At 44.4% G+C, this 26,254-nt stretch overlaps 1 protein-coding gene across 1 annotated transcript; it reads left to right on the top strand.

Annotated features, from left to right (window-relative positions):
- Positions 1-1,055: 1,055 nt before the first annotated feature.
- LOC124697387 (glutamate receptor 2.9-like) lies at positions 1,056-6,472 on the top strand. The gene is made up of 5 exons (XM_047229987.1): positions 1,056-1,326; positions 3,533-4,839; positions 4,929-5,241; positions 5,336-5,742; positions 5,888-6,472. Exons 1-5 carry the CDS (start codon positions 1,056-1,058, stop codon positions 6,470-6,472), a joined length of 2,883 nt encoding a protein of 960 aa, XP_047085943.1.
- Positions 6,473-26,254: the final 19,782 nt, after the last annotated feature.

Raw genomic sequence — 26,254 nt, 5'->3', positions numbered from 1 at the left:
CGCGTGCCGACGGAGGGCCCCTAGCATCGCACCACACGTTCGCCGCCACCCCGCTTCCCGCACGGCCGAGGATACGGGCCTGCACCACCCACGGCCGCCGCTCGCCGCGAAGAAGACGACGCTGTTGCCACTATCCGGAGCCGCCGCTCTAGCGTCCAAAGATCCCCACCGGGGTCACCACCAGCCGTAACCGCCCCCGGTGTCCACGGCCGAGGTCGTGGAGGAGGAGGGATTCGCCGAGCAGCGCCCCAGCCATGGCGGCCGCCACGCAGCAACCAGCCTCCAAGCTGCTGCGCCGTGGAGCGAGGACCACGGGCCGAGGAAGAAATCCCCGCCCCTTCACTGGCGACGCGGCCTTTGGCCGGTGTCACCTCTGGGGGCCACAAGGAGGGGCGGAGGAGGAGGAGTGGCCGGGCGGTGGCGCTCTTAGGGTTTCGCCTCCTCGGTCCCTGGAGCCTGGAGGGGGCGACGCGAGGGGAACGGTTCGGGAATCTCAAGCCTTCGGCATTTTACCACGGGTAGGGTAGACAGGTTGTAATATATCTCTTATTAATAGATTAGGGTGCAAATCTTTTATCTCCGTTAAAATATGATATGCAAGTAGGAACACGCTGGACTAAGATGCGAGACCCTGTTCGAGAGTCACAGTTGGTCTAGAAGAGTCAGTTGATGAAACACATAAACAAAAGAGCAAGAGGGATCAAACAAGACTTTGGCCGTCTCGTCCTTTCTGGTGGGTTTTCCTTTGAATCCCAGGACTGTTGGACTGGTTCCTGCCCTTCTTAGCAAACCGTGTTATACTAAACACTGACACCGCATCAGTCAAGTCAATTATACTGACTCAATGACAGAATAATACGGACCTCAAATCGAGCCCTGAACTGAAATCGCAAATATTTCCCATATATGTATGTGTGACCGGAAACGGTGCTCTAGCTCAAGCACACTCATAATAACACACTACTTTGTGAGCTCGGTACAATTCATCTATCGATCTGGTCATCTGGTGGTGGCCGCTAGTTAGCTACGCCTGTGTGTGCAGGGTGCAGGGAGAGATGGCGAGGCACCTGGTACACTCTCCCGGTTCTTTCTTCCTCCTCTGCTTCCATCTACTTTTGGCTGCGCTGGTGGCCACCGCGCAGAACGCGCCAGTGAAGGTCCGCGTCGGCGTCATCCTGGACTTCATGTCGCCAGTCGGGCACAAGCGGCGGAGTAGCATTCAGATGGGGGTGGAAGACTACTACGCTGCGCATCCCGGTTCAGCTACGAGGGTAGAGCTCCATTTTCGTGACTCCGTGAGGGACGTTCTTGATGCTGCTTCTGCCGGTAAGCTCCATCAATCGTCACACGCTTCACCATCTATTCAGACGTACGTTAGATTAATGTGTTCAGGCCCGGAGAGAGCATTCCCAGCTCACTTAGTAAAGTAGGACATATTCCGTTTAAATAAAGCAGTGGATTGCGACAATAAAAAAAATAGGACATATTCCGTCTCGTTAAGGCTAACAAATAATTGCTCAACAAAGCTTTGCATGACATAAAATTTGTCACTAGATTTGTTTTCAGAAGTACTATGTTATGATAATGATTTTGTATCACGTAAATCACGTGTTCAAAAAGTAATTGTTGGTCCAATGTTTATCTAAATTCCTCCATTTCAAATAAAAAATGTTTTTCTTAATGAAATGAACATCTAATCTTCGTTTCATATCCAAGCAATACACACCAATATATTTTTACGAATCCTACATGATCGCTTCCTTTTTAAAATTGAATCATAGTTATTCAAACAACATATGCATTAAAAGAGATTATGTTCGAGGTTATCCTCGGTCTTGGTGTTTCAATTAACTATTTTACTATTTCTCAGATAACCGAGAAAATACCTATGTTCCCGATAACAATCATCTGATCGAAATATGAGAATCATGCCAGTACAAAAGGGTTGGAGAATCTTAGGCCGTTATCAATGTTGACTAGGAAATAACTATCCTCTAAAAAAAGACTAGGAAATAACTATATCTAAGAGCTATATACTCTCCCATACAAATAATTAATTCATTGTTGTCCATGATTGCCACTCTTTTTTGTTTGTAAGGCTAGTTAGTCCGGGTTATCATTTCCTATTATTTGTATATGTAAGTTTCTCATGTCATTTGGATACTCACCGTCTGACCACATCTTATATATATGCTAAGTACAATAAATTTCACTTTTATTAAGACTAGTATGATTTTTTTTTGCGAATTAGGACTCCGAATGTGGTTGGAGAATGTGTATAAGATTTGGTGAATGTGTTGGACTGCATCAAGAGATGAATTATAGGATAAGAGACATGTTTCACCTCTCCTCTTTTTAACTATGTGCCACGTCCCACACAATCAAAAATTCAAAATATGACGTAGTTGATTTTGATCAAGAAACGAGAGCTACTATATAATTGCAGTGAATAACCGTTCTGATGGCTACCTTGATTTGTCTTCCCGACAAGACAAACATGCAGTGACGTGAAACTTCCCAATCATTAAGCACTAATGTTGACTAAAAACCTTGTTAGATGACTATAACTCCATGTATGTGGCGTTCCCTAAAGTTGGACTAATTAAGCACTAATGTTGACTAAAAATATTTGGAGTTATACTTCAAAAAATCTTCCTCAAGGCTTACTTAACAAAATGAAGTAGAAAATCTTAGAGCATCTCTAACAAATCCCGTAAACCCTAGGCCGTTAAAACAATTATAAATGGTGTTGAAAAACACGCGATCGGGTGGTGGTGAGCATGTGTACACCATAAACTTCTCTCCGGCTCAGCGAACACTAGATATATTGGTTAGGCGATGAAATTTACAGCGAACATTTTTTTAAGGAGCTGACTGTTTATACGACTCTCTTTGTGTCCAAAATTGATGAAAACCTTATAAAGACGGTGGGAATATTTCAAGGACTAGGCCTTTTACCATTAGAGATGTTTCTTAGCTTATAGTTGCAGTGCCGTTTGAAAATATAAGACTTTTTAGAAACGTAGTTTAGTTTTTTTAAGCTTCTTATTTCATAAACGGATGTAGTACTTGATTAAGTGTGTCTGAGGCAAAAAAAAAAACATTGTATTCTGCTACCTTAAACAAACATTGTAACTCCCTTTATTCTCGGAAAGTGCCTATGACACATGAGCACCGATGCACCCGTTTTTTGAAAAAAAAATTCAAAAACATATTTGTAGGACTAAAAAAATCAAAAATTAAATACGCACATACTTATACCCATTTCTAAGGTTTGGTAGAAATTTCAGTGAAAAATATGTTGTATTTATGTAATAAATATTATAATTTTTAAAAACACATAAATATAATATTTAAATATTTTAGAAACCAGAAGTACTGATGCTGAGGTTCACCAAATCTGTTTTGCTTTATTCTACTTTACTGATGTTCGGCCACGGGCCCTTCGGATTGGTCTGCCGGGCACGACTCGAGTGGCCGGCATACGCGTTACTTTGTCTTGCCTGATGGTCGTGTTCCTGTTGTGTTGCAGCTGTGGACCTGATCAAGAACACGCAGGTGCAGGCCATCATCGGGCCAAAGACCTCCGCCGAGGCCGATTTCGTGTCCCGCATCGGCGACCGTGCGCGTGTCCCGGTGCTCTCCTACTCCGCCACGTCCCCGGCGTTGTCCGCGGCGAAGACACCATTCTTTGTGCGCGCCGCGGCCAACGACTCCTTCCAGACGGCGCCCATCGCGGCCATCCTCGTCGCCTTCAGGTGGCGCGCGGCGGCCGTCCTGTACGAGGACTCTCCCTACGGCACCGATATCCTTCCGGCGCTCGCGGACGCGCTCCAGCGTGTTGGCGCGAAGATCATGGACCGCACGGCCGTGCCGAGCGACGCAACCGACGCCCGACTTGACGCCGCGCTATACCACCTCATGGCCATGCCGACACGCGTCTTCGTCGTGCACATGGTTTACCCTGTCGCCGCGCGGCTCTTCCGCCGGGCGAAGATGGCCGGCATGATGTCCGAGGGATACGTCTGGGTCGCCACGGACGGCGTGGGCAGCTTCATGGACATGTCCAGCCCCGAGGACGTCGAAGCGATGCAGGGCGTTGTCAGCCTCCAGCCGTACGTGCAGATGACGGATGCGGTCAAGAACTTCCCAGCACGGCTGAGGGCGAGGTCGCGGCGGGAGAACTCAAGTGACGATGGCGTTGCCGGCTCGATCTTGATGAGGCTCTGGGCGTACGACACGGCATGGGCGATCGCTGCGGCGGCCGAGACTGCGCATGTGCCCGGACCGGCGTTCCAGACACCTAAACGGAGCACCAGGCTGACGGACCTGGACCGTCTCGGCGTGTCAGCCACCGGAACAACACTTCTGAAGGCGGTGCTGGCCACGACGTTCGACGGAATATCCGGTAAGTTCAAGCTGGTCGATGGACAGCGGCAGATGCCGGGGTACGAGGTGTTGAACATCATCGGGAAAGGAGCCAGGACGGTGGGTTTCTGGACGCCAGAGTCCGGGATCTCGCAGGATCTAGACGCCAGCAGCGCCAGGGAGATGAAGCAAATCCTTTGGCCAGGCGAGCCACGGTCCACCCCGAAAGGCTGGGTGGTGTCACCAAACGCGCAGGTGCTCCGTGTCGCCGTGCTGGTGAAGCGCGGCTTCAAACAGTTTGTGGGCGTCTCCGTCAACTCGACAACTGGAGAGACACAGGTAACAGGCTACTGCATCGAACTATTCGACGAGGTAATGAAGAACCTTCCCTACCCTGTGAGCTACCGGTACGTGCCACGGGATCCTAGCGTGGATTCTTACGGGAAAATTGTGGATCAGGTGCGCGATCAGGTCAGTACTCGATCACTACCACAACTTCTAGATTTCAATTCGAATTACATCGTAGAATTAAGATTAACATGATGAAGAAACACTTGCAGGAAGCCGACATGATCGTTGGAGACGTGACGATCACCGCCAGCAGGATGACCAAGGTGGACTTCACCATGCCGTTCACGGAGTCGGGGTGGTCGATGGTGGTGGCGGTGCACAAGGACACGAGCCCGACCATGTGGATCTTCGTGTATCCCCTGAGCGCAAGTCTCTGGCTTGCCAGCCTTGCCTTCTTCTGCTTCACCGGCTTCGTTGTGTGGGTGATCGAGCACAGGATCAACCCCGAGTTCCGGGGCACACCATGGCAGCAGTTTGGCCTCATCTTCTACTTCGCCTTCTCGACACTCGTATTCTCACACAGTAGGAAATCCAGTTTGGTAGTAGGAAGATTACTGATATTCATGTACACGATCACTTCACTTCCCTAATTGATCAAGTGCTTGCTAATTTGCAGAAGAGAAGCTGGAGAGCAACCTGTCGAGGTTCGTGGTGATTATATGGGTCTTCGTAGTCCTGATCCTGACATCTAGCTACACGGCGAGCCTGACGTCGATGCTGACCGTCCAGAAGCTCCTGCCGAGGGTGACCGACGTGAGGGAGCTACAGAGACGCGGTGACTTCATTGGGTACCAGGAGGGCAGCTTCGTAAAATCATCTCTCCTGGAAATGGGTTTCGCCGAGGACAGGATGAGGGGATACAACACCGAGGAAGAGTACGCCGACGCGCTGTCTAGAGGCTCGGCGAACGGTGGGGTCGAGGCGATGTTCGACGAGATCCCGTATCTGAAGCTCTTCTTGTCGCAGTATTGCGATGGCTACGCGATGCTCGGCCCCATCTACAAAACCGACGGCTTCGGATTTGTAAGCTCCCACGCCAGACGCCACTACCTCAGTTGAAGGATATGCAACAGAACTGACGTCGTACCAGGAGTCCATGATCAAGATGATACTGTCATGCATGTAGGATTGATTAGCATCTAATCTTGTGTGGTTCTTCGATCTGCAGGTGTTCCCGAGAGATTCCCCAATGACGGGGGATGTGTCCCGGGAGATACTCACGTTGAATGAAGCGGGGAAGATGTCCAAGATCGAGAAGGCATGGTTCGGCGAGCCGGGCACCTGCCGGAGTCAGACAAACTCCGTCGTCGGCCTGTCGTCGAACCTAAGCTTCGAGAGCTTCGGCGGGCTATTCCTCGTGACCGGGGTGGCCTCCAGCCTCATGCTCCTCCTCTACCTCGCCACCTTCGCCTACCGCGAGCGCGATGAGCTCCGGGCAGCAGAGGCCACTACTGCCTCCGGGAGCGTCTCGCTGCCAAGGCTGCAGGCATGGCTGCAGCATTATGATACAAAGGACCTCCGGTCCCCCGTCTTCAGGATGAACGATGAGTCCGTGAGGAATGGCGTCGTCGAGACCCCGAGGAACGACGGAACGACCCCCTTCAGCGAGCGTATCAGCTCCGAACTCGAGATGAACGCCACCTCTTCAGAAGAAACACCAACGCATGAACCAGGGACCTCGTTCGAGCATGGGGGCGACATTGCACCGGCTTCTGCAGAGATGGAAACACAAGCAGCTAGCCAACTCCACTAGAATAGTCATTGGCTAGTGCGGCATTGGAAGATGATGTACTACGTGATAAGGCTTTTCCTGATGCAAAGACTGATGATGCATAGCCTGAATAGCCATAGTCTGATCAGCCAAGAAGCTCTGTTGCTCCTTGTGTGCTTCTTCGAAAGTATCATACCCTTTGTAGATGTTGTGGAGAAATCATTGACTTGCACTTGGTAGATCCTTTATAAATTGTAGATTTCCGGATGCCTCGCTTTGAAGACCACTTACCACTAGCATGGCACAAGAAGAACAAGTAAGGTTATTGATCACAAGCATCAAACAAGTCATACGAAAGCATCACAATGTTCAGACCATATCATAAACTAAGTTCATCCTACAACTACAACTATGGTGTTAACCTACCACCACATCAAAAGAGGGTGTCATCCATACACCGCAAGGTCACCATCACATGAGGGGTTAGTATGTACCACCTCATGGTAGTTGCAGACCTTAACAAGTTCATCCAGCAGGATGCATTTGCTCTCCTCGCGTCGTCGAGCTCCGCTAAGATCGCAATGCTCCAGGATGGCCTTGTCCACATGAGTGAGATGAACTTCCTTGAAGCCCTTGTCAATTCGGACGTCATTCTTGAACTCTTGATCAGCTCGCACATCTTCTCCAACACAAAGCTGCACATGGGGGGGGGGGGATTTCATGCCCCCTTCTGCACAGCCTTCATGGCCTTCTCCATGTCAGTCTAGTCCTTGCCATTCATGTTCTTTGTGGCGGTCATCATTCCCGCCACCTCTGCCAAGACCTTGGCCACGAGGGAAGCCACAGGGCCCTTTTCGGCATCCGACAACGACAGCGGCGAGTCAGCAATGGGTTGTGAATCGGGCACCTATGAGAGCATATGTGAATCCAGAATGCACACCATTGTCTAGCTAAAGTTGTCACACTACGAGTCCTAAAATCACCACAAACATAGATCATTGCAACAACTTACACACCATATAATACACAAGAAGAACACCCACTAATCTAGAATATAGAAGGTGAATCTACATACGTTTTGACACTAAATACCCTAGATCAAGAAAATGGAAGTGCAAAATTTTATCATACAAGAACTACATTTCAACACTACCTACCCTAGATCACGGATGAACAAGTACTAAACATAAGTATCCTTGGCGCTACCATCGCCAATCGCAGATCTGTGTGCCGCTTACCCGTTCTATGATCGGAGGTGGAGCTTGAAAAGTGGGAAAATGGAGGTTTCGGATCGGGCGCTGAGAGTGGATGGTAGAAATAGGGTGAATGCTCCACAGGAGGTGACAGATTCCTTCTTGCCCCATTTTTTCTTTGCGCCGCACTGTTGATGCATGTAAAATGCATACATGTTCTTTGCAGTTTATCGTGTTAAAATCCTTAATATTTAGCAATTTTATTATATTTATTGGGACTAACCTACTAATAATTTAAAAATTTCACAATTTCTTGTTTTACACTTTGTTGTGTAGAAATTGTACAAATATGGAAGGAGATCCCTCATTATTGTCAAATTTCGAGTTTCCCGAAATCTGTCTCGGTTGAACAGTTTTTTATAGATCGTTTCGATACGATATGAAGATTATTTAAAATGGAAATACTCAAAACTACAAAGTTGTTAGAATTTTATAGGCTTCGTTCTAGACATAAATTCTTCAAATTTTGAGTTTAGATGAGTCTTAAAGCGCGACATTACCGAAGATCCCACAAGCAATTTCGGGATTCCGAAAGTTTGTGACAGAATTTACGATAATTCTTGCCCAACTTGATGGATTCGAGCCATGATCGGCCTGTTGGACTCCTTGGGACATCGAAGGTCAAGTAGGGTTCTAAAGGTTCCCATGAGTCCTTGGATCAAAGGGGCATCCATTTTGTGGCCTAGATTGCTTCTCCGCCTCTATATATTGAGATGAAACCCTACTTTTGGTGGGCCCCAACCATTGTTAGGAATTCACTTCTCCCTTGGGAGCCGCCAAGAGGGCATAGGCCTCTCCATTACTGTTCCAACACCAAGGAACAAGGGGGGCCAAGGGACACCTCCAACATAGGGCCGCCGCCTCGTCCTCCCGTGGTCGCCGCCGTGGGGATCTCCACCACTATCTCCGCCTCCTTGCTGCCCTTTTTCATCAAGATCGTCACCTAGCCTCTATTCCTGATGGACATGTGTGTGAGTAATTCCCTCTGTAGGTGTGGGGTGTAAGGTAATTGGATGAGCCTATTGTGTAATGATGCATAGCTATAATAAATTGAGGTGCCTATCTTGTTGATGTTTGTGTATGATTGTTTATGCACGTATATTATTCTTAGTGTTTTTACTAGGGCTCGAGTAGCATGATTTCAATACTGAATTTTTACTGCTCCATCATATATTAAGTTAGTGCTTAGTTGCATAGTGTATAATATGTTGTATTGTTGAACCTGCGAATCCTATTGTGACACTCTAGAAAAAAACAAGGGGGTGGTATAATTTGCGAAGTTCATGTGTTCATAGAGTGTCAATGTGTTGTTCTGGGCTACTCGAAAAGTTGGACCTTAAGTACCCGAAGTTTCAACTTGGCCACGGTGAAATGGATGGGTAGGTAATAGATGTTCTAGTGATTCTCTTAGATAGTGTGTAACAAGTAAATATGGGACACCTGCTCACTTTCAACCTTACTAGAGTCAGTGAAAGGACGAGATGTCGCCTAGAGGGGGGGGGGGGTGAATAGGCGTTTAAAAACTCTTGCGGATTTGGCTTGTAAGAATGCGGAATTAAACTAACGTTTAGTTTACAAGCACAACTCTTAAATATGCTAGGCTCAACTAAGTGCAACAATAACAACTAGAGCTAAGCAAGATATGCACAAGATATATGAAGCACAAGTGATAGCAAGATATATGTACTTCAAGCATGATGGCTATCACAAGGAAAGTAAGCTCGGGTATAGAAATAACCGAGGCACGCGGAGACAAGGATGTATTCCCATGTTCCCTTCCTTTGCAAGAAGGTACGTCACGTTTGCAGGAGTGGAGGTCCCACGAAGGATTCCCCAACGCCATGAAGGCTCACCCTATTCTCCGAGCCACACCCACGAAGGATAATGGCCATTTCCTTATGGTTAGCTTTTCCTCCACTCCGGAGATGGCAAGTTCAACAACCACTTCACAAGCTCCACGAAGGAGAAGCCCGGGCTTCTTCACAATCTTCCTTGAAGAGATCACCGGAGCACCAACCGCCAAGCCAACTAGGAGGTCTCCCTCCAAGAGTAACAAGCTCACGGTCTCTCACTCGAACTAATCGTGGTGGAGAGCTCAACACTATGCAATGATGCAAAGCAAGAACACTAGAGGTGTTCAAATCCTTCACATTCAAATCCCACCAAAGCAACAAATGCTAGGATGAGATTACAGAGGAAGAACAAAGGAGGAAATCAACAAATGACTCCAAGATCTAGATCTAAAGAGTTCCCCTCACTTAGAGGAGAGATGGATTGGTGGGGATTGTAGATCTAGATCTCCTCTCTTAGATCCCTCAAGAATGAGAAAGAATCATGGGGGGGGGGAATCAAGAGAAAGGGCAAGCTCTTCAAATTCAACAATGGAGGAGAGAGATTGGAAGAACTTATTAAGCCCAAGGTGGAAGAAGGGCTATTTATAGCCCAAGCCGAAAAATAACCGTTGGGAAAATGTCCAGCTCAACAAATCTTCGAGGAGCCCGGTCAATCGGGCCTGGGGCCGGGCCATCCGGTGCAGGACCCAGTCAGACCGGGCCACAGACCAGACCAGCCGGTCCAAACCAGAACTGGCTCCGGGTCGTGACCGGGGCAGGTCTTTGTCTCGCAGAACCTGTGCCGGGGAGACCGGTCCACCGCGCGGTCAGACCGGACGAGGGGCCGGACCCGGCCGGTCCAAACCGGACCTCATGCCGGACCAGCACCGGGCGAAGCTGGAAACCTTACTGGATAGTGCCCGGTTGGCACCAGTCCAGGGGCCGGTTTGAACCGGGCCATCCGGTGGGACGGCCGGTCACGCCGGGCGAGAAACCGGGCCAGCAGGAAAACATGTTATACAAAAACTGTGATAACTTTTGTGTCCGGACCCCGATTGACATGAAACCAATTTTGTTGGAAAGATAACGAAAAATAGAACCCCAACAAAGATAACGACAAAATATGGAGACTCCTCACAGGATATTTTTAGATGTTTTTAGAGAGGGAGTCTCCCACCGTCAAGAAACGGTGAAGACGTCCAAACTCGAAAACGCAATAGAAGATGCATGCAGATTCCGTTTTCAATGAACTTGAGCTTGTTGTAAAGCTAGCAACAAGCTCAAGAACCTCTCATAGAGAAACACTAAGAAGCAATAGGGATATGCAAAGTATGCAAAGGATTGAGCTTCCTAAGACGATGTGATCAAGTTACCCAACCGAAAGCCCCTCTTGATAGTTAGGCTATCTATCCTATAATCCGGTCTCCCATCAACCACCTTGAGACCGGTAAAAGGAAAACCTATCAAGGCCATACCTTTGCCTTGCGCATCCCGCTTGATCTTGATGATAACTCTTCAAGCTCCACTCAAGCCGGAATGCCTCACTTGATTATTGTTGCTTCGTGAAGACTCACAAATGCTCCCTCATACACTATGATGGGAAAGCTCAATTGATGCACATCTTCACATGTCCATTATCACCAAATGGATGGCAAGCTTCAAGCATGTGATCCACTTGAGATGCTCATCTTGAACTTGCCCAACTCAACCTTGATGACGATCACCACTTGCCGTCATCCTCTCATGGGCTATATGAGATCTCACTTTTGATGCATGCCCATGGAAAGATACCTAACCCACATAGACAACACAAGGGCACATATATGATGGGTGAGTTCATGTAGCATAATTGACAAGGCTTACCATACCACGTGACGTCACGTGGCACATTCTTCATGCTTCATGTGTTGACCAAACTTGAATCTATTCTTCACTCTTTGTATTGGTCAACCTTGTATCTTCTCATACTCTATCATACTATCTTGAGGTGTATAAAGAATTCTTCATTTGTTTGCATGCTCTAAATCTTAGTTAATCATAGATCAACTTATGAGACTACCATGACACCGACTTAGAGCCAAAACTTGAATTCTTCACTTGGAATCAAGCTCTCAAGATCTTGATCATTCATTGCTTATCACATAAGCTAGAGCATGGCTAATATTCAGTTCCACATAAGAACTCTATCTTCATTTCTTCTTCTTGATCATATCACATATATATCTTCAAATCGATGATCTTGATGCCAATACACAAGGTATATCTTTATCTTCATGGCATCCATACTTGAATCCAACACATGGAATACAAGTAGTACCTATGGAATATTCTTTCATATAAACTCAATGAAAACATTAGTCCATAGGGGTTGTCATTAATTACCAAAACCACACATAGGTGCAATATACCCTTACAGTCAGGCACATAGAAATGATCTTATTATTACATAAATTATCTCACTCATGCAACATCTGGTGGTCACCCCATGCTTGCATTTTGACCCACTACTTTCTCAACAACAACAAAGCTCTTTTAGTTTCAGCACTTTACTTTTTCAATTATTTACTTTTTTTACATCTGTACTTTCAAGTTTAAACTCTCCAAAGCAATCATATTGTTTTATTTAGTTTGTTCAATGCATAGATAATTAGAATAGCGACTCACCAATTCGAGAAAATAAAATACTTAGTATTCATCTCTCCATGGGATCGATACTAATGCTTACTCTGAAGATTTCAGCGGTCCCAAAGTATTATTTTTTCTATGCCCACAATTAACACAATCGCATGGTCTAAGAAATAGGTTACTTCACATGATAACAACTTTGGAAATTTAAACATCGTAACATGATCTACTTTCTATGCTTAATTGGTTATGTCCATCACATCATTCTTCAAATGAGATGATCCCATTATTAACTGAAAACTCAGGTCCATGGTTAGAAAACCATAACCATTATTTATCAACGAGCTAGCCAAGTAGAGACTTACTAGGGACACAATATTGTACTATGATTCCGGTTAATATAAATTCTAGCATTAAACATAAATATGTATCATGAACAAGAAATATGATAATAACAATATTATTATTACCTCTAGGGCATCGGGCCGGTGTACTGAAATTACTGGTCTAGCCCACTAACCCACTCAACTTTAATGGGCCGACTAGCTCCACCTAAATGGGCCTGCCCAATGAACTGCAAATCAGCTTAACTCGATCGATCCAACTAACTAAATGGTTTGGCCTATTCATCTTAACCGGGTCGGCCCGCTCAACTTTAATGAGTTGGTCCATAATTAAATGGACCTGCCCATCTGATTAACTAGGCTAGCCCATCCAAACTAACTGGGTCCGTGATACGTCTCCAACGTATCTATAATTTCTTATGTTCCATGCTACTTTATTGATGATGTCTACATGTTTTATGCATACTTTATGTCATTATTATGCGTTTTCCGGAACTAACCTATTGACGAGATGCCGAAGGGCCGCTCTCGTTTTCGCTGTTTTTGGTTCCGAAATCCTAGTAAGGAAATATTCTCGGAATCGGACGAAATCAATGCCCATCATCCTATTTTTGGACGAAGCTTCCGGAACACCCGAGAGCCGCCGAGAGAAGCCCTGGGGGCCCCACACAACACCCTGGCGCGGCCAGAGGGGGGGCCGCGCCGCCTTAGTGTGTGGGCCCACCAGGCCCCCTCCGAGGCTGCCCTTTCGCCTATATAAGGTCCCTGACCTAAAAACCCCAGACGAAAAAGCCACGGTACGAGAAAAGTTCCAGAGCCGCCGCCATCGCGAAGCCAAGATCTGGGGGACAGGAGTCTCTGTTCCGGCACGCCGCCGGGACGGGGAAGTGCCCCCGGAAGGCTCCTCCATCGACACCACCGCCATCTTCATCACCGCTGCTGTCTCCCATGAGGAGGGAGTAGTTCTCCATCGAGGCTCGGGGCTGTACCGGTAGCTATGTGGTTCATCTCTCTCCTATGTACTTCAATACAATAATCTCATGAGCTGCCTTACATGATTGAGATTCATATGATGATGCTTGTAATCTAGATGTCATTATGCTAGTCAAGTGGGTTTTACTTATGTGATCTCCGGAGACTCCTTGTCCCACGTGTGTAAAGGTGACAGTGTGTGCACCGTGTGGGTCTCTTAGGCTATATTTCACGTAATACTTATTCACCGTTATGAATGGCATAGTGAAGTGCTTATTTATATCCCTTTATGATTGCAATGTGTTTTGTATCACTATTTATCTATGTGCTACTCATGTGATGTTATTAAAGTAGTCTATTCCTCCTGCATGGTGTAATGGTGACGAGTGTGTGCATCGTGTAGTTCTTGTCGTAGATTATGATCATAATCTCTTGTAGATTGTGGAGTTAATTGTCATTATGATAGTATTGATGTGATCTATGCCTCCTTCGTAGTGTGATGGTGACAGGTGTGCATGCTATGTTAGTACTTGGTCTATTTTGCAAAGATCTATTATGCTCTAAGGTTACTTAAATATGAATATCGAATGTTGTGGCGCTTGTTAACTCCGGCATTGAGGGTTCGTGTAATCCTACACAGTTAGTGGTGTTCATCATCCAACAAGAGTATATGTAGCACAAAGGAAAGAGAACTTATTTATTATGTGATCAATGTTGAGAGTGTCCACTAGTGAAAGTATAATCCCCAGGCCTTGTTCCTAAATACTCGTTATCGCTGCTTGTTTACTTCGTTCTACTCGCATGTTTACTTCCCGCAATATTACTACCATCAACCGCACGCCGAGCAAGCTATTTTCCGGCGCCGTACTACTCGCTCATACTTATTTATACCACCTGTATTTCACTATCTCTTCGCCGAACTAGTGCACCTATTAGGTGTGTTGGGGACACAAGAGACTTCTTGCTTTGTGGTTGCAGGGCTGCTTGAGAGGGATATCTTTGACCTCTTCCTCCCTGAGTTCGATAAACCTTGGGTGATCCACTTAAGGGAAAACTTGCTGCTGTTCTACAAACCTCTGCTCTTGGAGGCCCAATACTGTCTACAAGAATAGAAGCACCCGTAGACATCAGTCCGCCTACCCGTCTTAACCGGGCCGACCTACCCATCTTAATCGGGGACGGCCTATCCATCTTAATCGGGCCGGCTCACTCAACAACTGGACCGGTCAAACCAAGTTTGTTGGACTGGCCCGTAGACTAGGTGACAAGGTATTAACTTATCAATGCCTACGTATTGTAGACTAGGGTTTTGTTAGAGGTAGAGGGCAAGTAGGTCTCGAAGGTTTCAGCCGAAAAGTATTCGACGATTGTAAAACTAGGGTTATGTTCACAATAGATTCGATCCTTTCTTTGTCCCTCGACTCCCCCTTATATAGGAGGTGGAGCCGAGGGATTCGTAATACACAAGTTACAGAGTCCGGGAGGGTTTCTAACCCGTCCCGTGAAATTACAAGTTTCTATATTTTCTAATACAACTCTAACTTTCCTTAACACCAATTGGGCTTCTGATCTTTGTATTCTTCGACTTGTGGGCCTTCAGTAAACCCCGGGTACCATCTTCGGCAGGCCCATTGGGGATGCCTATGTCAGTAGCCCCCGAGATTTTGCTTGAATCGGAGAGTCAGGAAAAATCTCCAACTTTAATCATTCAATAATCTTGCCGAATTTATCACATATCTTTTGGATACGCAAATACTATATTGTATAATGGTAGTTGGGGCTAGTTCATCTGACGGATCAGGTACTAGTTAACTGCTCTAGTGGCAATCCGCAAAAACCTACTTCAAGATCACGTCCCTGGACATGATCTCGGGATACTGGTGTAAACTTCGACAGGTGCCGCTTAAGGTCTTACCATTCTGCTGAGTCCCAGTCATATTTTATCGGGTACCTAACGCGTCCGTTAGGATTTTTCTTCGTATATGTTGATACGGAAAAAATAGCAAACCGCCGTCAGAGACGGTGCCACGCCGCTCAGAACGGATCTGGGGTCTTACCTTCGCAAAGTTTTGCGGCATTCAGAGATTATTCGCGACTTTTAGCGCTCTGAGAATATATTGTCGTGTGCTTTTCGGCTGTTGGAATAGCACATTTTATTGAGTCATATTTGATGACTTACTTTGCCTTCCCGATGGGAGTATATGTAGAGTTATTTGTATAACTCGAAATATACTCACTTCTTTTTTCTTTCTCTATATTTTTGTGTAATTTCATCGGGCACGCGAACAGCGTTCCCGATGGGAGTAGCCCCCGAGGCTACAGCCAAGGACTTGTGCTTGGTTGTAGGCTCAACAAATTAATATCTTCTGTCGCTATATTGTTATTCCTGCTCGAGCTTTTCACATCTATCGGGTGCGCGACCAGCGCTCCCGATGGGAGTAGCCCCCGAGGCTATGAACAAATGCTTGCATTTGGTCATAGGCTCTCGCCATTTCTATTTTGTCATACTCAAATTTTTGATGCTCCATGAGTTCCGACCACACCTCCTATGGCCGTCCCGGCGCCTCTACATGTTCGATGCTCTCGTGGGTAGGTGAAGGCTAGTGAAGTGGCAAGCTCATTCCTAGAAAACAAATGAACTACCAGGCACATGATATGTTATAAATGTATCTATGATTTTTGATGCTCCATGCTTGCTTTACATTAATTTCTATATGTTTTGTCTACATTTCGTGGCACTTTTATGCATTTTTTGGAACTAACCTATTGACAAGATGCCACAGTGCCAGTTCCTATTTTTTGTTGTTTTTGTATTTCAGAAAAGTTGTACAGGAAATTTTCTCAGAATTGGACGAAACAAAAGCCAAACATCTTATTTTTCCGTAACGAAGACGAAATCCGGAGGAGAGACGAAGGGGCGTCACAGGGCGGCCACACCACCCCATGGCGCGACCAAGGGTGGGCACGAGCCATGGCATGGTGTGGGCCACCCAGGCAGCCACCGACCTCGCCCTTCCGCCTATAGATTCCCTTCGACGCAAATACCCTAAAATAACCAGCCTCCGTCAACGAAAAGTTCCATCGCCGCCGCCATCGTCTAGACAAGTTTCGGGGGTCAGAAGTTCCTGTTCTGGCACCCTGCCGGGACGGGGATTGACCCCCGGAGCCATCTCCATCGACTCCACCGCCTCCACTTCGACTCCATAATGGTTTGTGAGTAGTTCCCCCTGGACTACGGGTCTCAGTTGTAGCTAGTTGGTACTCTCTCTCCCATGTACTTCAATACAATGATCTCATGAGCTTCCTTACATGATTGAGATACATATGATGTAATCGGTGTTGTGTCTGTTGGGATCCGATAAATTGTGGAATTGTGATCAGATTGTTCATCATATTATCATACTACTGTTATTTAAGATCTTTCATGCTCTCTGGTACTTGTAGTTACCTTGATCAAGTAGTTGCCTGTATCTCCAAGAGGGAGTATTTATGCTCGATAGTGGGTTCATGCCTCTAGTTTTCTGGAAGAGTGACAATAACTTCTAAGATTGTAGATGTGTTGTTGCTACCGGGGAGAAAACAACAATGTTTTGTCTAAGGATAATTCTTTTATTTACTTTACACACATTACTTAATGCGAGAATCTGTTGCTTGCAACTTAATACTAGATCGGATGATAATCTGAAGGTGGATTATTAGTCATAGACGCAGTTGGATTACGGTCTATATATTATGTTGTAGTTCCCAATTAAATACTATAGTAAACTTTATATTATCATATCATGCATTGTCATTCCCTCACAATTATCAATTGCCTAACCGTAATTTATTCACCCAGCACATGTTATTTGGAGAGTTACCACTAGTGTAGATAGGTGGGAACCCCGGTCCTTCTGTCATCATTATTGCTCTACAGTAAACTTCGCACTGGAATACTTTCTGGTGCCATTGTCTCTGTGTTACTGGTACTGCTGTTGTGTTACTATTGCCATTGCTCTCATACTACTGCTGCTTCCACATCACCCATGTTACTATTGCTTTTTCCGGTGTAGCTGAATTGACAACTCCGCTGTTAAGGCTTATAAGTATTCTTTACCTCCCCTTGTGTCGAATCAATAAATTTAGGTTTTACTTACCTCAAAGACTGTTGCGACCCCCTATACTTGTGGATCATCAGCACACAAATAGGCATTGAGAATACATCCACAAGAGTCTATCCAGAGTAACAAATGCGGGCACCAGAATGCCACGGATGGACTTGTGAAAACCGAGGGAGGAAAGATCGTGAGGTCATTGATACGTCTCCAACGTATCGATAATTTCTTATGTTCCATGCTACTTTATTGATGATACCTACATGTTTTATGCACATTATATGTCATATTTATGCATTTTCTGGAACTAACCTATTAACAAGATGCCGAAGAGCCACTTGTTGTTTTCTGCTGTTTTTGGTTTCGTAAATCCTAGTAAAGAAATATTCTCGGAATTGGACGAAACTTTCGCCCGGGGTCCTATTTTTGCACGAAGATTCCGGAAGACCGAAGACCTAACGAAGTGGGGCCACGAGGCGGCCAGGAGGGAGGCCGGCGCGGCCCGTGCCCCTGGCCGCGCCGACCTACCTCCTGGGCCCCTCGTGTGGCCCCCGCGTTGACCCTCCGCCTACTTAAAGCTTCCGTCGCGAAACCCCCGTACCGAGAGCCACGATACGGAAAACCTTACGGAGACGCCGCCGCCGCGAATCCCATCTCGGGGGATTCGGAGATCGCCTCCGGCACCCCGCCGGAGAGGGGATTCATCTCCCGGAGGACTCTACACCACCATGGTCGCCTCCGGAGTGATGAGTGAGTAGTCCACCCCTGGACCATGGGTCCATAGCAGTAGCTAGATGGTCGTCTTCTCCTTGTTGTGCTTCATTGTTAGATCTTGTGAGCTGCCTAACATGATCAAGATCATCTATATGTAATACTATATGTTGTGTTTGTCGGGATCCGATGGATAGAGAGTACTATGATTATGGTGATTATCAATCTATTGTTCATGTGTTGTTTATGATCTTGCATGCTCTCCGTTACTAGTAGAGGCTCTGGCCAAGTTTTTACTCTTAACTCCAAGAGGGAGTATTTATGCTCGATAGTGGGTTCATGCCTCCATTGAATCCGGGACGATGACATGAAAGTTCTAAGGTTGTGGATGTGCTGTTGCCACTAGGGATAAAACATTGATGCTATGTCTAAGGATGTAGTTGTTGATTACATTACGCACCATACTTAATGCAATTGTCTCGTTGCTTTGCAACTTAATACTGGAGGGGGTTCGGATGATAACCTGAAGGTGGACTTTTTAGGCATAGATGCAGTTGGATGGCGGTCTATGTACTTTGTCGTAATGCCCAATTAAATCTCACTATATTTATCATATCATGTATATGCATTGTTATGCCTTCCTCTATTTGTCAATTGCCCGACTGTAATTTGTTCACCCAACATGCTTTATCTTATGGGAGAGACACCTCTAGTGAACTGTGGACCCCGGTCCTATTCTTTACATAGCATACAATCTATCGCAATTGTGTTTACTGTTTTCTTTGCAAACATCTTCCACTCGATACGCTTAATCCTTTGTTACAGCAAGCCGGTGAGATTGACAACCTCACTCGTTTCGTTGGGGCAAAGTGCTTTGGTTGTGTTGTGCAGGTTCCGCGTTGGCGCCGGAATCCCTGGTGTTGCGCCGCATCACATTTCGCGACCATCAACCTTCAACGTGCTTCTTGGCTCCTACTCGGTTCGATTAAACCTTGGTTTCATACCGAGGGAAAACTTGCCACCGTGCGCATCATACCTTCCTCTTGGGGTTCCCAACGGACGTGTACATCTACGCGCATCAAGCACTTTTTCTCGGCGCCGTTGCCGGGGAGATCAAGACACGCTGCAAGGGGAGTCTCCACTTCTCAATCTCTTTACTTTGTTTTTGTCTTGCTTTATTTTATTTACTACTTTGTTTGCTGCACTAAATCAAAATACAAAAAAATTAGTTGCTAGTTTTACTTTATTTACTGTCTTGCTCTCTATATCAAAAACACAAAAAAATTAGTTACTTACATTTACTTTATCTAGTTTGTTTTATTTACCTTTGCTAAAATGAATACCCCTGAAAATACTAAATTGTGTGACTTCACAAATGCAAATAATAATGATTTCCTATGCACACCTATTGCTCCACCTGCTACTACAGCAGAATTCTTTGAAATTAAACCTGCTTTACTGAATTTGGGTATGAGAGATCAATTTCCTCGGTGTTAGTTCCGATGATGCTGCTGCCCATCTCAATAATTTTGTTGAACTTTGTGAAATGCAAAAGTATAAAGATGTAGATGGTGATATTATTAAATTGAAAGTGTTTCCTTTCTCATTAAGAGGAAGAGCTAAAGATTGGTTGCTATCTTTGCCTAAGAATAGTATTGATTCATGGACTAAATGCAAGGATGCTTTTATTGGTAGATATTATCCTCCCGCTAAAATTATATCTTTGAGAAGTAGCATAATGAATTTTAAACAATTAGATACTGAACATGTTGCTCAAGCTTGGGAGAGAATGAAAACTTTGGTAAAGAATTGCCCAACCCATGGACCGACTACTTGGATGATTATCCAAACCTTCTATGCGAGACTAAATTTTTCTTCGCGGAATTTATTGGATTCAGCTGCTGGAGGTACCTTTATGTCCATCACATTGGGGCGGCTACAAAACTTCTTGATGATATGATGATAAATTACTCCGAATGGCACACGGAAAGAGCTCCACAAGGTAAGAAGGTAAATTCGTTGAGGAAACCTCTTCCTTGAGTGATAAGATTGATGTGATTATGTCTATGCTTGTGAATGGTAGATCTAATGTTGATCCTAATAATGTTCCTTTAGCTTCATTGGTTGCTCAAGAAGAAAATGTTGATGTGAATTTCATTAAAAATAATAATTTCAACAACAATGCTTATAGGAACAACTCTGGTAATAACTATAGGCCATATCCTTCGCTAATGGTAATGGTTATGGTAATTCTTATGGGAATTCTTACAACAATAATAGGAATGTACCCTCTGGTCTTGAAGCCATGCTTAAAGAATTTATTAGTACACAAACTGCTTTTAACAAATCTGTTGAGGAAAAGCTTGATAAAATTGATAATATCGCTTCTAGAGTTGATAGACTTGCCTCTGATGTTAATCTTTTAAAATTGAAAGTTATGCCTAATAATGATATTGATAATAAGATTACTACTACAGCAAATGCCATCCAAGTTAGAATTAATGAGAATATAAGATTAATGGCTGAACTACGTGCTAGGTGGGATAGAGAAGAAAATGAAAAACTAGCTAAAGAGAATAATGTAGCTAAAGTTTGGACTATTACCACCACTAGTAATGCTAATTCTTCACATGTTGCTGCACCTCCTACTATCAATGGTAAAATAATTGGTGTTGGCAATGTTTCTACTCCTAGTGCAAAGCGTACAAAACTGCCTGAAATTGCTAAAACTGTCTGAAATTGCTTGTGATAAAACTGCTGAAATTTTTTCCAACCTTGGGAACAATGATCCCATTGCTGTAGCTCATAATGATTTAGATTTTGATGATTGCCACATCTCTGAAGTTATAAAGTTCTTACAAAAACTTGCTAAAAGTCCTAATGCTAGTGCTATAAATTTAGCCTTTACAAAACATATTACAAATGCTCTCATAAAAACTAGAGAAGAGAAACTAAAACTTGAAACTTCTATTCCTAGAAAGTTAGAAGATGGTTGGGAGCCCATCATTAAAATGAAATTCAATGACTTTGAATGTAATGCTTTATGTGATCTTGGTGCAAGTATTTCTGTTATGCCTAAAAAGATTTATGATATGCTTGACTTGCCACCATTGAAGAATTGTTATTTGGATGTTAATCTTGCCGATAATGTTAAAAAGAAACCTTTGGGGAGGATTGATAATGTGCATATTACGGTTAACAATAACCTTGTCCCCGTTGATTTTGTTGTCTTGGATATCGAATGCAATGCATCTTGTCCAATTGTGTTGGGAAGACCTTTTCTTCGAACTGTTGGTGCTGTTATTGATATGAGGGAAGGTAATATTAAATATCAATTTCCTCTCAAGAAAGGTATGGAACATTTCCCTAGAAAGAGAATGAAGTTGCCTTTTGATTCTATTATTAGAACAAGCTATGATGTTGATGCTTCTACTCTCGATGTTACTTGATTTGTACTTTCTGCGCCTAGCTGAAAGGCGTTAAAGAAAAGCGCTTATGGGAGACAACACATGTTTTTACCTACAGCAATTTTTTGTTTTGTTGAGTCTTGGAAGTTGTTTACTACTGTAGCAACCTCTCCTTATCATGTTTTTGTGCCAAGTAAAGTTTCTATGTCAAAGTTGATGTTATATTTGGGATTGCTGCGCAGAAACAGCATTGCTGTCTGTCACGAATCTGGGCACAGTTCCCTGTAGAAAATTCGAAAAAATCTGCCAATTTACGAGCGTGATCCTCAGATATGTACGCAACTTTCATTAGTTTTGAGTTTTTCCATTTGAGCAAGTCTGGTGCCAGCTTTAAATTCGTCTTTACGGACTGTTCTGTTTTTGACAGATTCTGCCTTTTATTTCGCATTGCCTCTTTTGCTATGTTGGATTTATTTCTTTGATCCACTAATGTCCAGTAGCATTATGCAATGTCCAGAAGTGAAAATAATGATTGTGTCACCTCTGAATGTGTGAATTATTAATCGTGCACTAACCCTCTAATGAGTTTGCTTGAAGTTTGGTGTGAAGGAAGTTTTCAAGGGTCAAGAGAGGAGAATGATATACTATGATCAAGAGGAGTGAAAGCTCTAAGCTTGGGGATGCCCCCGTGGTTCACCCCTGCATATTTTAAGAAGACTCAAACGTCTAAGCTTGGGGATGCCCAAGGCATCCCCTTCTTCATCAACAACATCATCAGGTTCCTCCCCTGAAACTATATTTTTATTCAATCACATCTTGTGTTCTTTACTTGGAGCGTCGGTTTGTTTTCGTTTTTGTTTTTGTTTGAATAAGATGGATCCTAGCATTCACTTTGTGGGAGAGAGACACGCTCCGTTGTTGCATATGGACACATGTGTCCTTAGGCTTTACTCATAATGTTCAAGGCGAAGTTTCTTCTTCGTTAAATTGTTATATGGTTGGAATTGGAAAATGCTACATGTAGTAATTCTAAAATGTCTTGGATAATGTGATACTTGGTAATTGTTGTGCTCATGTTTAAGCTCTTGCATCATATGCTTTGCACCCATTAATGAAGAAATACATAGAGCTTGCTAAAATTTGATTTGCATATTTGGTTTCTCTAAGGTCTAGATAATATCTAGTATTGAGTTTTGAACAACAAGGAAGACAAGTGTAGAGTCTTATAATGTTTACAATATGTCTTTTATGTGAGTCTTGCTGCACTTGTTCATCCTTGAGTTTGCTTCAAATAACCTTGCTAGCCTAAACCTTGTATCGAGAGGGAATACTTCTCATGCATCCAAAATCCTTGAGCCAACTACTATGCCATTTGTGTCCACCATACCTACCTACTACATGGTATTTCTCCGCCATTCCAAAGTAAATTGCTTGAGTGCTACCTTTAAAATTCCATCATTCACCTTTGCAATATATAGCTCATGGGACAAAATAGCCTTAAAAACTATCGTAGTATTGAATATGTACTTATGCACTTTATATTTTATTAAGTTGCTTGTTGTGCGATAACCATGCTTCGGGGAACGCCATCAACTATTGTTGAATATCATGTGAGTTGCTATGCATGTCCGTCTTGTCTGAAGGTCTATCATTTTAGTGGTTGGAGCATGCAAAATTGTTAGAGAAGAACATTGGGCCGCTAACTAAAGCCATGAACCATGGTGGAAGTTTCAGTTTTGGACATATATCCTCAATCTCATATGAGAACAATAATCATTGCTACATTCTTATGCATTTAAGAGGAGTCCATTATCTGTTGTCCATGTTGTCCCGGTATGGATGTCTAAGTTGAGAATAATCAAAAGCGAGAAATCCGAAATGCGAGCATTCTCCTTAGACCTTTGTACCGGCGGCATGGAGGTACCCCTTTGTGACACTTGGTTGAAACATGGCATGCGAAGATCCGGTAGTCCAAGTTAAGTAGGACGAGGTGCGGACACTATTAGTATACTATGCATGAGGCTTGCAACTTGTAAGATATAATTTTCATAACTCATATGCTTTATTACTACCGTTGACAAAATTGTTTCATGTTTTCAAAATAAAAGCTCTAGCACAAATACAGCAATCGATGCTTTCCTCATTGAAGGACCATTCTTTTACTTTTATTGTTGAGTCAGTTTACCTATCTCCTTCCACCTTAAGAAGCAAACACTTGTGTGAACTGTGCATTGATTCCTACATACTTGCATATTGCACTTGTTATATTACTTTATGTTGACAATATCCATGAGATATACATGTTACAAGTTGAAAGCAACCGCTGAAACTTAATCTTCCTTTGTGTTGCTTCAACACCTTTACTTTGATTTATTGCTTTATGAGTTAACTCTTATGCAAGACTTATTGATGCTTGTCTTGAAGTACTATTCATGAAAAGTCTTTGTCATATGATTCACTTGTTTACTCATGTCATTACCTTTGCTTTGATCGCTGCATTCATTACATATGTTTACAAATAGTATGATCAAGATTATGATGGCATGTCACTTCAGAAATTATCTTTGTTATCGTTTTACTCGCTCTCGGGACGAGCAGTAACTAAGCTTGGGGATGCTTGATACGTCTCCAACGTATCGATAATTTCTTATGTTCCATGCTACTTTATTGATGATACCTACATGTTTTATGCACATTATATGTCATATTTATGCATTTTCCGGAACTAACCTATTAACAAGATGCCGAAGAGCCAGCTTGTTGTTTTCTGCTGTTTTTGGTTTCAGAAATCCTAGTAAAGAAATATTCTCGGAATTGGACGAAACTTTCGCCCGTGGTCCTATTTTTGCACGAAGCTTCCGGAAGACCGAAGACCTAACGAAGTGGGGCCACGAGGCGGCCAGAGGGAGGCCGGCGCGGCCCGAGCCCCGGCCGCGCCGACCTACCTCCTGGGCCCCTCGTGTGGCCCCCGCGTTGACCCTCCGCCTACTTAAAGCTTCCGTCGCGAAACCCCCGCATGCGAGAGCCACGATACGGAAAACCTTACGGAGACGCCGCCGCCGCGAATCCCATCTCGGGGGATTCTCGGAGATCGCCTCCGGCACCCCGCCGGAGAGGGGATTCATCTCCCGGAGGACTCTACACCACCATGGTCGCCTCCGGAGTGATGAGTGAGTAGTCCACCCCCGGACCATGGGTCCATAGCAGTAGCTAGATGGTCGTCTTCTCCTTGTTGTGCTTCATTGTTAGATCTTGTGAGCTGCCTAACATGATCAAGATCATCTATATGTAATACTATATGTTGTGTTTGTCGGGATCCGATGGATAGAGAGTACTATGATTATGGTGATTATCAATCTATTGTTCATGTGTTGTTTATGATCTTGCATGCTCTCCGTTACTAGTAGAGGCTCGGCCAAGTTTTTACTCTTAACTCCAAGAGGGAGTATTTATGCTCGATAGTGGGTTCATGCCTCCATTGAATCTGGGACAAAGTGATGTAAAAGTTCTAAGGTTGTGGATGTGTCGTTGCCACTAGGGATAAAACATTGATGCTATGTCTAAGGATGTAGTTGTTGATTACATTACGCACCATACTTAATGCAATTGTCTCGTTGCTTTGCAACTTAATACTGGAGGGGGTTCGGATGATAACCTCGAAGGTGGACTTTTTAGGCATAGATGCAGCTTGGATGGCGGTCTATGTACTTTGTCGTAATGCCCAATTAAATCTCACTATATTTATCATATCATGTATATGCATTGTTATGCCTTTCTCTATTTGTCAATTGCCCGACCGTAATTTGTTCACCCAACATGCTTTATCTTATGGGAGAGACACCTCTAGTGAACTGTGGACCCCGGTCCTATTCTTTACATAGCATACAATCTATCGCAATTGTGTTTACTTGTTTTCTTTGCAAACATCTTCCACTCGATACGCTTAATCCTTTGTTACAGCAAGTCGGTGAGATTGACAACCTCACTCGTTTCGTTGGGGCAAAGTGCTTTGGTTGTGTTGTGCAGGTTCCGCGTTGGCGCCGGAATCCCTGGTGTTGCGCCGCATCACATTTCGCGACCATCAACCTTCAACGTGCTTCTTGGCTCCTACTGGTTCGATTAAACCTTGGTTTCATACTGAGGGAAAACTTGCCACTGTGCGCATCATACCTTTCTCTTGGGGTTCCCAACGGACGTGTACATCTACGCGCATCAGTCATGTTCATGTTCGTTTTCATTCGAGAACCAGCTCATTATACTTGTTCCACTCATCGGAAGATGGAAGACATAAAGCTCCCACATCTATTGAGGCATAGGCCCACTATGTTCTATTGGACCTCCTATTTTACATGCCACTACGGGACGGTTTGTGGCAAGCTACACGATTCGTGTTGTGTTTGACGCTCATCGTTGTGCGGCTTCATGTGTTTCTTTGGCGCCCCGAGAGAATAGGAGTCTATCAACGACAGTGGCGGAGCTACAGCCGCGATTGGCACCAAGCGATGTCAAAAGGAGAAAAAAATTAAGGACACTCTCTCCTTGTGAAAACAAGTGTTAGTTTAAACTTGTATTAGGTATTTACACAT

Source organism: Lolium rigidum, chromosome 3 (genome assembly GCF_022539505.1).
Source record: "Lolium rigidum isolate FL_2022 chromosome 3, APGP_CSIRO_Lrig_0.1, whole genome shotgun sequence".
NCBI classification, from domain to species: Eukaryota; Viridiplantae; Streptophyta; class Magnoliopsida; order Poales; family Poaceae; genus Lolium; species Lolium rigidum.
Note: the sequence above shows the minus strand (reverse complement) of the source record. Positions and strands in the feature narration are given on the sequence as shown.

What these genes read in the sequence shown, in the direction of transcription:
- LOC124697387 (XM_047229987.1), top strand. Translation starts at nt 1,056, where the DNA reads ATGGCGAGGCACCTGGTACACTCTCCCGGTTCTTTCTTCCTCCTCTGC. An exon ending in TCTTGATGCTGCTTCTGCCG is followed by an intron (nt 1,327 to 3,532) that starts GTAAGCTCCATC and finishes GTTGTGTTGCAG; the next exon opens with CTGTGGACCTGATCAAGAAC. An exon ending in GACACTCGTATTCTCACACA is followed by an intron (nt 5,242 to 5,335) that starts GTAGGAAATCCA and finishes GCTAATTTGCAG; the next exon opens with AAGAGAAGCTGGAGAGCAAC.